General features: G+C 42.6%; 1 protein-coding gene across 1 annotated transcript in view; it reads left to right on the top strand.

Moving 5' to 3' along the window:
- The window catches only part of LAMB3 (laminin subunit beta 3), a 179,172-nt gene that overhangs the window by 149,083 nt on the left and 15,888 nt on the right, over nt 1–14,201 (top strand). The window contains exons 16-18 of the mRNA XM_069238627.1: nt 1,518–1,723; nt 2,209–2,412; nt 5,893–6,037. Coding sequence (XP_069094728.1) covers nt 1,518–1,723; nt 2,209–2,412; nt 5,893–6,037 — 555 coding nt within the window. The remainder of the gene's footprint in view (nt 1–1,517; nt 1,724–2,208; nt 2,413–5,892; nt 6,038–14,201) is intronic.

Below are 14,201 nucleotides of genomic sequence, written 5' to 3'. Positions count from 1 at the left end.
CCATGGGAACAGCCCAGCCTGAACTGCCAGTCCAGGTCCTCCCTGGACTGGAAACAAGCATCCTGGGACCGGTTTCAGGAGATCACCCTTCATCAGCCAGGCTAGCTTGAATCCAGTGGCACAGTGAGCATGGGACCCATGTTTGGGCATACCCTTCTTACTTGGGGCAACTTTAGCATCACAAAAGGATGATGGATGGAATGCTGAAACTTTTCAAACACTCACCCCCATTCAAGAATCTGGGTTTAATTTATTGTTCCTTGGCTCTCCATGCCAGCCCAGTTTGGACCCAGCCGTATAGAAATCAGTCTTGACCCTGTTCCCCATGTGAACAGCCTGAACTGCCAGCCAGGTCCTCTCTGGACCGGAAACATGCTACCTGGGACCGGTTTCAGGGTATCACCCTTCATCAGCCAGGTTAGCTTGAATCCAGTGTCACAGTGAGCACAGGACCCACTTCAGGGCACACCCTTCCCACTTGGGGCAACTTTAGCAACAGAGCCATGTAAACTCTCAAAGCCATGTAGATTTGTTTTGTTTTCACATTGTTATAGTTAAGAAACAGAGTATTTGTACAAGAGTCTAGAGCCATTCACGTAGGGGGTATGTTCTTGATTACTAGTTAGGCCTTTAGGCTACAGCAATAGCAGGTAGTTGCTTTCAAGGCTTCATCCTGCCCCTAACTTCCCCTATCCACTGCAGACCATGCACCAATGTTCTATTACGTTATTTACTCTTCAGCATCAGCTGAGACATACAGGAATGGGAACACAGCGTACCATACATATCTAGCGCCTATGTTGTCTCCTGGAACTATTATTGTTACATGTGTAGTGAGTGTGACCATGTTCAGTGCTCCTGGATATATAAGAAATTATGGAACATTTGTGTTTTTGGCACTAAGAGAACAAGATTGACTTAAAATAGATTTATGTTTGCGCACAGCTCTCAGACTGAACAACATTTCCCATGTAACACTGGCATAAACAGGCGAAATGCCTAGCTTCTCCACTAAATTAATACAGTGAAATCTTGTGAGCTGTGCTGAAAACAGTGTAATGCCCCATTCTCCTCATCAGAACATTATCTGCCAATAGCACAGGATAACTACTCCACAAATTGTGGTACAGTCATATTGATTGTGAGCATTGTCCAAGAGCAAGTAAACTACATTGTTGCTATTTATCCCACATTAGTTTTCTTGCGATGAAAAAAGTTTCTGTTGTTGAGTTACTGATTCAGAATATCTTCCATTTCCTTACTCAGTGTGATTCCATTTCAATAGGAAAATCGATCACAAACGTCTCCTCGACACTGATGGCTTGACCGAAAAATGTATATTTCATAATGATCATAATGATCCTATGTATGCAATTAATAATGAACACAAACAAAAAACGTTCTAATGACGAACTAGTGATTAATATATGTGTTTCTGCTATGATCGAGCTCAGCGTCTTCATGAAGCGTGAGTCATCAAGCTAATCGTGCTGTGTTTGTTCCCTTCCCCCTGAAAGGAGTTTGCAAAACAATCGCCTCTGCATACCGCACCTCCACGGATGCGGTGAACCGCGTGTCGGAATCCACCAGGATGGTCTCCCAGTCTCGGGAAAGTAGGAGCAGCGCAGCAAAGCTAGAGATTGAGATCAAAGGCGAGAGGTCTAGGCTACAAGAGCTGCAGGAGGAGATGTCCTACCCAGACCTGACTCCCACCATGAACCTGGTAAGTTGTTATTAAAAGTAAACAGTTCATGGGAATTTATGTTGGCCAAGGCCTCAGAATAGACCATAACATCAGATCAGACCGCTATTTCAGCATTTTAGGAATGGTTTATTAATGTACTGCTTGACTGGACACTGTCCTGGGACCGGGGTATCCTTCTCCATAGTGTATTGTGGCCAATGTATATCTTCACCAAAATGTGTAGCCGAAGCTCTGTCATGCATTGGCTAATAACACACAAGTACACCTGGCTTGGCCAGTGCTACGTTAGGGCCACTGTAAACAACTGCCTTATTGCACAGCCCCGAATAGTCACAAGAGAGCGCCAGATTGATAGGGATAAGGAGCACCAAATAGGTGAATGTAACTTTTCACGATGCTCCAAAAACCCTTAGCAAACAGACTTATGAGCTATACTGGTGCATTATTTTTTATTCATGCCTTTTTAAATATGGTCATGTTCATTACGCTTTTATATACTTTAGATCTGTGGTGGTGCACGCTCAGTTCCCTGCACACCTCAAGGGTGCAAGGGGAGTGTTTGCCCGGTGGAAAGTAGCACTGAATGCGTGCCAGGCTCCAGCTGTCGAGGAGTGATTCCACTGTCAAAAAGTGCAGTCCAAACAGCTAAAAAAACCGCCGGTGAGATCAAGGCCCTTAATGCCCAGCTTCAGCAAACTACTGAAATGGTAAGACGCTTCCGATGTTTATGCAACGGTTATTCAAAGTATTTCAGAAAGAATGACTGTATTTCACAAGAATGATTGAGTGTTTAAGCCAATGGCTGGGTGTAGTTTCAGTCATGCAGCTTAGCAGTGGTGTCGGAGGAGTGCACATGAACATGTGTTTGCCCACCTTACATTTTAATGTATGACAAGTGCTCCTCATGGTCTGGAAGGATGTCAGGTCTGGGAAGTAAGGAGTATGTAATTCAAGGTGAAGGCTGGGTAACAGAGTAGTAAAGGCATTCTGTGCTACTGATTACTCAGACACCAAATATACAGTGGCGGAGAAGGTCAGAAAATAAAGAAAGTACTGAAGGGTGCGGCTGAGTAGCCTATCTCCTGTGGAGAGTGGCTGTTTGTGACTCATCAATATGAGAAAAAAATTACTAAAAGAAAAAACATTTTTGGGCATTCAAAATAGCAGTGGCCTAAATAAATAAAAGTGGTGGAGGGGGAGCGGGGAGCGCAGAAGGGGGTGGGGAGGGAACCGTGAAGGAGGAGTGCGGGGTGTTAACAAAAAAAGCACCTGGTGCTGTCGGCCGCCTCACATTCCTCTGCTTCCCGGTCCCAGCATCAGAGACACCCTGTGCAATCCCTGCACTGCTCTCAAGCTATTACCTAGCATGAGAGCAGCGTGGGGATTTACCTGAGCTGGCTGGTTTGCCGCTTGCTCGGGCTCAGGGCGTCTGTGCTTTTACTCCAACCCGGCTGTCAAATAAATCTGGGTTGGAGAAACCTAACTGCGCATGTCTATTTGGCCTGCTGAGAACGGCCAGCCAAGCAAACATGTGCATCTAAAGGGCACACTCCACTCTCCCCACCTCTCTCCCCCATACCCTCTCCCATGGCCTAGCCCCGCCCTTCCCTGCACAGGCTGGCTCAGTCAGCAGCAGAAAAATAATACAATAGTGAAATATCGTTTTCTTTTTCTGCTGCTGGCTCTGAGTCAGCAGGAGGATGCTCCTCCACCATTGTGGAGGAGCTGCCACTGATCCAACAGCATACAGTGACATGGTAGTCGCTTGTGCAGAAGGGAACTACTTTGTGTATGAATGTTCACTTGCAGTGAAGTTAGCCACTGCCTGACGTAAGCTGAGTCACTCCTCTCAACTGTATGCTCTAGTGGCCAGAAGAAAACTTTGAAAACTCCTAAATGTGTATATGATGAAATAATTTGACTAAATTGAAGAGATCTTGGCTAACAACAGACCTAAAAAGTGAAAGCAAACATTTATTTCACTTCTTCATGAAACCGAGACGCTTCTGCAATTCATCTCAATAGACCACATTATTCTCACCTTAAAAAACTGTACTTAGCACGTCCTCCGAGCAAAGGAGACACTAAATTTCAGGATGGGGAGATCAGGGACAAACTCAACTATTAGGCAACCCAATTGCCTTATTATAGAAATCTACGCGAAATCGACAAGTCCCCATATATTTGCATAAACTTAAAAAAACACAATGTTTTGATGTCAAGTAATGAGAAATAAACAGTTCAAAATAATAGCAGTTCACAGATTCTGGTACTGAGAGTACAGTTGTGGGAAAATGTTATGCTGCATGGGACTCTACACCAGGAAGCAGTCACTACTGGAGGAAGACCATCCTAAAGTTCTATAAAACACAGCAGTTCCAAAATGGTGCAGTGTTTTATACTTGTCCAGTATCTTTGTGTGTTTCAGAAACTAACATTAGTTTAACACAAACTTTTCTAAATTTCATCAAAGTCCCCTTGTTATTTTTAGGCCAAGCATAGCTTTTTTTGACGTGTTGTTATCTGTTTGGGCTTTTAACTGCGCTACCTCATGCCCATCACTATCGCTCATTCATGGGCTTGCCCTTCAAAAATCCTTTGTTTTCATTGGTAAAAATGCTTTACGTTTGTTCCATCTTCGGGCAGTTTGGTTACTGCCTTGGCCACCGACCCTGTTAAATGGCTAATTGCACCTTTGCCGATACATTTGACTGCGAGCGAACTTCTTTTTCCTTTTGTGTGTTTCCTTCACGCTCATGGCGTGGTGCTTTGAATCGGCTCGCTTATGTGAAACTGCATTACTTTTCATTTTCAATTTATGTGGCAAGAAAAGTCTGGTTAGGAGTTTACAACGCTAATACCTCTAACTCGAGCAAATGCAAGACCCATTACATTGCAAATGCTTGTTCATTTAGTGAATGCTTCCTCTTCAGATGGCCATAAAGTGACAAAGAATTGGGAATACAATTGTAAATTCCAAAATGATTTTACATTTTGTTTGGTGAACACGATAATTTGCAACGTCTGTTCCAGCATTTTCTGCTGTTCACAGCCTCTGCTTCTCTGAGAATAGGTTTGCACATTCGGATTAGATCACAACCTTTCTGTTTGCTCTTGGAGACTTCTGAGTGGCAGGGTCTAGATTCATTTTACGATGCAACAAGAAATACAACAATAACGCCTGGCTGGCTGGCGCTCAATTCTCTGTCACCCTGCATCCCCCAGCTGAAAATTCTGGGTGGGGCAAAATCCCCCACGCTTAGCCCCAAAACCCTCCCTCCTTGGCTCCCATGCCTATCTCCTAGACGTGGTGTCAGCAAGTATAGGGAGATGCTCAAAGGGAAAGGAGTCTGAAATAACTCCAAATCTGCTTTGGTGCAGTCGAGAATATTCAGCAGTTACTACAATTAGTTCTGAGTGCAGTATTGATAAACACTGTGAACTATATCATCAGTAAGTGAGGGCACACTGTGGTGGATTTCCTGTCCACTGGCTAGCTATGTTTCTTATTATGTTTGCAGTTATCTTCCCGTTAAGCCTGGAAAGATGGAGTGGGCCATTTACATTTGCAGGACAGAAACGCCCGTGCCAATCTGTGTGCAGTATTAAGGCATCCAACTGCCCTAGGCCCTGCCTTCGAACATGTCTGCGCTAATGGCTTCCATAGCAGAGGTTTCCATCTGTGAAAGTGTGGCTCAGACACCTGTTGTCCCCAAAGTCTTCTCTTGGACAGCAGAACGTCAAGAGGCGGCTGTTTTCTATTTTGTTTTTCATTTCGTTACATGAAAGCCTCTTACACCTGCACATTTTACGATATTAGAGATGCTTTTAATGCTTCCATTATAAAATAAAGAATTGAAAGTTATTATCCGAAATCTCTGACTCTGCGGGAAACGAGGTAAACTTATTACCGCCCATTACTATCAATACCGCAGTACTCTACATGTCTGGGAGGTTCCACCGAGAGTGTGGGGGGCAGCAAGTGACATCAGTATACACGTTTGTCCCACCTTCTCTGTCCCACCTTCTCCTTATCAGGTTCAATTCCAGTAAGGACAACTCGTTACATTTTATTAAGTCCAGTTGATAATTACCGGATGTAATTGCAGATTTAATCAGTGTTGCTGTGCACACAAAGTGAATATTTATGCACACCTATGATTCATAAAATTAATTGCTATTGGCAGATTCGAGCAGCGGAGCAGTCTGTAAATGGAATTCAGAACAGCGCCCAGAAGCTAACGGAGCGCGTCACAGTCGCCAGAACACAGATGGAAAGGGACATAAGGCACAGTCGGCTGTTCATACAGCAAGTTAGAGACTTTCTCACAGGTACAGCAGAGATCTGGGTGATGGTGGCTTCGTTCTGGTCCCGGAAGTTTCAGTTATTCTTTTCAATGAGAGTCCTTCACAGCAAATATATTTTTTAAAAATATCGTGTAATTTATTTAATTGTGGCTGTTCTGCTTTCTGTTCTAGCAAAGTGGTTTGGAGTCATTTTTTCCCCTATTTTGTGACTGTACATATGCATTGTTTACATTTTATGCTACTCATAGTTTTTAATGTTCCAGCTGTGTCACCGGCCAAAATAGCCACAGCGGGAGGATGTTGGGGGCGTGGGGGGGGGGGGCGGGGGGGCTTGCGGTGGACTCCACCTTTGGGTCTTGCCACCCCTCGTTGATCACCTTTACCGTAGGTAAACCCCCCTGAAAGAGCGTAATGCAGAAATGTCATGGTCAGAATATCGACTGACATAAATATTGTTCCCTGTACAGTTGACAAAAATACCACCCCACTGTAGGAAATAATAACAATGTACACCTAATGTGATTATATTTTTGTAAACGCTGTTTAGGGCTCGCTGTTTATGCCAGGTGATATTTTAGTTTACGATAGTGTGACAGACAGCCCTCTTAAAGTCAAAGACTTAGATGGTTACCTTGGCAACAGACAAGCTTTGATCCCCTCAGCGGGTGTGCATGACTCTATATCTACTTAAGTAAGTCTTTGAGGAGCTGAGTGCTAAACTTGCTGCGTCAGCAAAATTCCACGCTTGAAGCTCAAGAGCATGGACCGCTGCACGTGCCTTGCGCGTGGCAGACTACTAATCATAAGGAAGACGCTGACAGACTAATCCCTGCTTGCTCTTCTGTCTTTTCCGAAGACACATTTAAAGGCAGACGAGACTCGGTGCTTAATTTGTAGAGGAATAAGTGCCTGCGCTGAAAGTTTTGCACAGAAGCTGCAGTCCAGCGCGATACAAGGTCGGAGTGCTAAATACCAAGGTTGCATAGTCTAGATCCGACCACATGGCTCTTTAAATCACCACCAGACACCCTCAACACTTTGTCTTACTCTTGCATGTTCTTTTGCATCCCTGCTTTCTTCCTTTATCACTCTTTTCCAGCCTTCTCTTCTCTTTCTATGTGTTTCTCGCTCTTGCTCTGGATGAAAGTCTGGTCAGGAAAAGTAAGATCTGGTCCACAAAAAAGAGTGTGGATGGGCCTCCCATTGGCAACCACATGCTTCTGCGAATCTCAGACGTGACAAGACTTTTCCTACTGTGGGAGGTGTCTCAGCTAATTCTGCCTCACCACAAACTTGGACCATTAGAATCATGGTTCAATTAGATCGTATTTAGATGCACTGTTTAACAACAGATGTATGTAACATTGATTCATAGACCATGAGTGGGCATTTCTAAGGACATCATTCTGAGTTCCATTTTATTCCCAATTCTGCAGTGTAAGGGAGGCTGCACCCACAATGCAATGCTGAGTTTCCTTGCATGTCTTACTGCCACTGTTCATGCAAAAAAGTATTATTCTGGGTTTCGCACATCAAAACAAGTCAGAAGCATGCAGTATTACCACAGTATTCCCATTTCTAGTGCGATGTCCAATGATTACTATACCCTGTTGATATTTACTGGATGCCATCAGGGGCATAGCTTCTCGGGAGTGGGATTTGGGTGTCACACACCCCTAATAAATGTATTTTCAGATAAATAGTTGAATACAGGTACTTTGATTCTGGTATGGTGAGGTGTCTGTCGGATTTCACCAGGAAGTTTTACATAGACAGAGACAAAAACGCACACACTCACTCTTTTCCTCTGGTTTGAAATTCCTCATAAATGTTGGGTATTTTACAATATTTTGTACTTTCCTCACTTACACTCCCTACCAATCCACATTCATGTCCCTTTCCACTGCCTCCAAAGCCCCTCTTATGCACCCTGCTTTTCATATAACGTATTTTAACATTAAAGCCAGTGTGATTGTTGCAAAATCTGAAGCTCACACCCACCAAATCTTACTGACCAAGCTACACCCCTTGATGCCATAGAAATGCTGTAACTATGAGGTGCTCCTAACGCAGAGCTTTGTGCTTATTAATGTCACTTCATATAACTGAGGCAGCGGGAGATGCAGACACATGTAAAATACACTGGTATTAATGGTAAAATCTGCAGAGGGAAACAGAGGAAAACTTGGTTTAAACAAATAAGTCGCAACTAGTAGTTGAAATCTTCAATTCCACATAATCTTTAGCTTCTCCAAGAGTTCCCATCTGTGCTTAACTTGACAATTTGATGGCCAACAAAAACCCATTCAAAGTTTGGGGCAAAGAGCCACTTGTCTTTTGTGTTAGGGTGTATCTGTTTTTTTCGGCTTATATAACTTATGTGGTGCAGTGTATGATCACACAGTGAGTAGCGTCTAACACTGAAAAGCGAGGGTTAATGTTGGAAAGAGTGGGGCAGGCTATAGCAATAGATCAAATTATTTTGTCATATTGTATGTAATTCGACTTTCAATGGCACCAGTAGCCAATATTATTGCTTCAGGTCACCTGTCCAGATGGAACTAACTTGATGGGAAGCAATAGCCCAGTGAAATAGTTTTGCATTGAGGCCTTCCTGAATGCAAGATGGTATCCATTGTTGTGAGGGTACCAGAGCAGAGCCCCCTCTGCTGAAATGGATTTTGTAATAAACAAAATAACGATTTGTGTGTTTGTGTGCACTAGTGAAGAGACAATATGCACAGAAAATCACTGTACCTCATCAATTACATTGTCATTGTTTGCCGCACTGTGGATGGTAGTACTTATCTGCAGTTCAACCTTTTCTACTTCAAAGACATAGGAATGCAGGGTCCAGTAACAAGTGAAAAATGGTTACTCAGCTGTAATATCCCCCGCATTCATTCTCTGGACTGAGGCACAGGTTAGTAAAAAATACGCTTAGGCACAATAAAGGGTTCATTACTCTAATTTAGTCAAATACTATAAAGGCCTGGGAATCCGATTACAGCCTCTGTCCCGTGATAGGACCAGTTGAAATGAGGGCCTTAATATTAGCATATGCCCACGAGCTTTGAGCCAACTTTGGAGCTATATCTTCCGGCTCCCCTCTTATCTCATACATAATTAATACTGGATAGGGGATGGTAAAATATGCACCTGTGATATGTTGTTACTGAAGGCCACTTGAAACTGACAACTGCATGAAATTGCACCAATTAACTCAACTAATCAATCCATATGCAGCCAATTATCATTGGTTATGTTTGCTAAATGTTGCCTCTTAAACAGTGCTGTGAGCTTGGAATTGAACCACTCCGGGTAGCCATTCAGATTTATGAATAGGGGTCCATTCACAAATCCATTTGCGTAACTAGGTTTAGAGTGTTAGAATGTCAAAGAATTCCCAGGGTGATCTTTGTAAACTGTAAAGGTCTTGACGTTTCAAGAGTTCTCACAGTCAGAAGCAGTTACACCTGTGTAGTTGAACAAAGGATACAATGGACAAGTCCATCATATAGAGCATGATGGTAGGATAAAAGACCTTTAGAGGTTTTGTTGATTTTCCCTATGGAGTCCAATATATTTCCCACCAAAAATACGTTTTAGGATTGAGGAATTACATATTGTAGATATTACAAATTATGGATGTGGGATTGATCTTACTTCTAGCCCTTCACTGATCACAGAATGCAAACGACAAGATGTGACTCTGGCCCTGTTGAGTGCTTATAACTAATACAGTAGAAAAGGTAGCATGTCATAGATCATGTATGCAGATACACAGAAAGTGATATGCTACGTGTTAACATTGCTGAGAGAGGAAGAGGGAGTCGTTCCCCGCACGGGGCTTTGCATCTCGTGGTAATACTTAGCATATTATATTCTGTGTGCACGCACACACACACACAAACACATTCCAATATGAAAACAAAATCATAAGTGAAATAAAGTTACGGTTGATAACTGTTGACAGTGGTTTGCCTAAAAACTAAAAATTTGGTGAAATTACAAGTTAAAGTGCTGCCTTTACCCCACTGTTTTAAGTAAACCTTTTGGTACTCGGGACGTTTAAAATAAGATATTATTTAGAGAGTCATTAATTATGTTTGGAAATTTAAGTTTATATGACTAATATTAAGTTGTTAAACTGACAATATGAATAATGGTTGTTGCAGTGACTTCAGATTTTTTGTGTGTTGGTGTATAATGATGGCTAGTTGTTTGTAAGGTGGTGGATGTCTGGGCATTTCATTGTGGCTGTATGATCACACATGTTAGTGGGTGTGAATGCATGATTATTGATGTGTGGTAGTATTATGGAAGGATGTCAGCATACCGTGGTGGTTTTACTTAGATATAATGGTTTGTTTGCAATTATATATGTGAACATCTCTATGATAATTGATTTTTGTTGTTGACAGTGTAAGTTTGTACATGTGACATTTGTAATGTTGGCTGTTTGAGTGCATGATGGTTGGTATGTTGATGGCCCTCTGTGTTTATGCTGGTGTAAATATGGATTGCTTGTGTGCATATTGGTGTATTTTAGTGGATTAGGGTATATAAATATGGCTCTGTAGTTGTGTAAGTGGAGGTTGTGGTGTTCATAATGGTGGCTGTATGGTCATACAATGGTTGGTGAATACTAATAATTTATGTGTGATTGGCCGTGTGATGGTTGATATTTTGTTATAGGTTCTTTAGACCATCGGTAAATGGTGGGTGTATGGGTGAATGATGGTCGCTATATTGGTTGAAGGTGGTGGTTGTGCGGACGTTAATGGTGTGTGTATGAATGGTTATTGGTGAATGCGGGCATTTGAATGTGGCTGCGTGTTTGGATTGTTATGAATCTGTGAGTCTTAGTGGTGATATGTGGACACATAATGTTTGTTGTGTGGTTTTATATGGTGGTGTGAAAATGGTCATCTGGTGCTTGGTTAATTACTATATCACATTCTAATAATGATGTGTATTCTGTATGTAGCACATGCTGAAGTGGGTATTCATTTTGACTTAATACAGAGAGGTGAATGCAGCACCTTATCTTGTTTCTGAAGAGTGTGTGTATCAAGAATATGTGTCTCTGAAGAGTCCGTGCAGTAAAGAATATGGAGAGAGGAATGTGTGTTATAACTGTATCGAGTGGGTGTATGTTTTGTTTGGATTATCGGTGCCTGAGGTGTGTGAGTTACATGGCATGTGTGTATATAGTGCATCGTGAAAAATGTGCATCCTTCATGTGTGTGGGTTTTGTATATTAGTCGGAGTGTATACCAGTCTTAGTGGATATTGAAGCAGGATTAAAAAGTGTAGATGCCTGTAAAGATTGTATTTAGAGATAGGAATATGGATTAAAAATGTGTAAAGTCTGAGGAGTGTGTGTATTTCAGGGAGTAGAGTCAGAAATGTTTGTTATCGGAAACAAATCAACTTGTTTCATACAGTATTAGCAGATCAACAAGTGTTTTCTTTCCCTACAAGGACATAAAAGTGAACTCTCTCCAGTGCTTGGCACCTATCTCTGTAAGCCTCTACCTAACAGTACTCTGGTGTTGTCCCTACGTTTCCCTCAGTTTACAAACTGAGGCCCACAGTCTTTTGTTTGAGTTTCCTCTGCCCTTCTTCTTAGTAAGGTATGAACCCAATTACAGAAGTGAGTAGATGCAGGGATGGCAGTAGAGCGTAGGAAGTATTTCATTGTCCTTTTTGCGTGAGTCTCATGAGAGCCCTTGAGTGTTTATGTGATAGATATCTACAGATATCGTGAGTTAGTTGTTGCTGACACAGGCGACCCAAAGATCGAGTGATTGTATAATACATATTTAAATATACTTTTCCAAGGGCCTCATTACAATCCCCATATGAAACCCAAGTCTGGCACAAACAAGACTTTCCACCTTAGAAAGGAATCTAGGTGTTTCAGTAAATACTATACCCCTTTTTTCCACACATAGTTTTCCGCAGGTAAAAAGTGGCGCAAGTCATGGAAAATATGTAAGTATTCTGAGCTTTGAACCGAGGAAGAGGGAAAACATGACGTGTAACCGCTTTATCGCTCATTCACAGGTGTGAAACTCAGAATGATGTGGTAATATGACATTTAGAAAAAATTACCAAACCTGTGGGATTTCTAAATATGGATCCTGCATATCACATTATTTTACTATACGATGGGGGTGAACCCCTTTATCTTGGTAAAAGGAAGTTTTTTTGCATTTGTTAGATTAGGCATCCTTGGTGTGGTTTCCCCTGACGTTTTGCCTTCTGATCTCCTGTTTTTCTAATTTCATGTTTGCTAGCTTTAGGATTCGGTTAACCACTGGTAAAGTGCTGGTGCTCTTTATTCAAGACATGGGGACATTGGCTTCTCCACAACTGTCATATTTCATTTACTTGTAAGTTCAACTAAATGCTACTGGTGGACTTGCAGCACTGATTGTGTCACCTACTAAAGTAACCCTTTAAACATCTCAGGCCTGCCACTGCAGAGCCTGTGTTTGCAGTTTTAAATTGCAATTTCGACCAGGCAACTGCACCCACTTGCCAGGCCCAAACCTTCCTTTTTATTACATGTAAGTCACCGCTAAGGTAGGCCCTCGCTAGTCCCAAGGGCAGGATGCAGTGTATTTAAAACATTGGACATGTACCTTTGAGTTTATCATGTCCTGGTAGTAAAAACTATCAAATTTATTTTTCACTACTAAAGGCCTATCTCTCCCTTCGCTTAACTTTGGAATCACATTGAAGCAGTCTTTAAGTGTAATTTCCAATTGGAAAAGATAACATTTTCGAGTTTGGTGTCTCTGGACTCACAATTTAAAATCACAACTTATGACGAAGTTGGATTTTAAATTGTAATTCTGAAAATGCCACTTTTAGAAAGTTGTCATTTTCTTGCTATAAACATTCTGTACCTCTGGCCGTCTCTGAATACACGTCTGGGGTGGGTGACAACTGGCCTTTGACATTGTAACATTTATATCCTGATGACCCATCATCACTTTGATGGGCCTTCCTGGGCTAGATGGGAGGGAGTAGCTCACATTCACACCTGAATGGAGCTGTGCCTTCCTCCACACAAAGAGCTACATAACCCCATGTAGTGTTTGGATCCAGAGAAGGAAGGACTGGGACCTTGTGCACTTTAGAAGACTCTCTTTGAAGTCTCCCCCGCTTTAAAGTCTCAACTGGGTATACGTTCTGAACCCCAAGCCCCAACAAATCAGTACATGTCTGGATCTGAGGACATTCTGACAGGAAGAAGAACTGCTGTGCTGCCTGGAGGGACTGCCACTCTTCTGAACTGGTTTGCTGTGTTGGCCTGCTACCTTCTGCTTCTTGCTTGGGAGTGAAAAGGACTGGCCTTTACATCCTCTAAAGAAACTTAAGTGACTTAAAGGGCTTCTTGGCTTGTCTCCTGTTCTATTCTGCAGTCTCAGGACCATCAAAGACTTCCTACAACTATGCTCAGCTGCTGGACTCTGCCAACTGTGAGTCCTGTCAAAAGCTGCCAATCCAGTCCTGGGCTTGAAAGGGGACTTTTCAGCTGTTTTCCTGCAAAAATTGATGCATCAACACCATTGTGTCAATCGGAACCGCCGTATCCTCCCATGACGCATTACTGCTGCTGTTGTCGAGGACTTCACATCACTCACTCTTCAGCTCAGGATAGACACATCACACCCAGCCCGCGCATTCACATCACTCACTGTGTAGCTCACGGTTGGCACATCATCAGCTCCAACGCATTGCCTTCACATCACTGGCTGTGCGGCTCGACGATGATGCATCACCTTCATCACAAGAAGTTCAAAACCGCCCCTCAAGGACATCGCTTCAACCACTGTGTAGTTCGATGATGATACATCCCCTGACTGCACGGATTGGAACAGATGCATTGCCTTCTCATCTCTGCGACGCCGACATCGATGCAACTCTCCATCCAAGGTACTTTTCAGTGGGCCCTGCATGGGTCCTGTAGCCGGCTTGCCTTCCATCACAGTCAGCCTGAACTTTGGATTTACCCCACTCTAACGCGACCTCAAGTAACCTTTAAGTGCTAGTGATTTTTAAGCACTACATTGCAGTTTATACTTAAAAATTCAGATTTCAAGTTCTGCTTATTGGATTTTTGTAATTTTGGTCTTAATTTACTCGTATTTGTATGAGTGGAGTCTTTTTG

The sequence above is a fragment of the Pleurodeles waltl genome, chromosome 6, assembly GCF_031143425.1.
Source record: "Pleurodeles waltl isolate 20211129_DDA chromosome 6, aPleWal1.hap1.20221129, whole genome shotgun sequence".
Lineage (NCBI taxonomy): Eukaryota > Metazoa > Chordata > Amphibia > Caudata > Salamandridae > Pleurodeles > Pleurodeles waltl.
The sequence above is the reverse complement of the archived record's forward strand: the minus strand, read 5'-3'. Positions and strand labels throughout refer to the sequence as shown.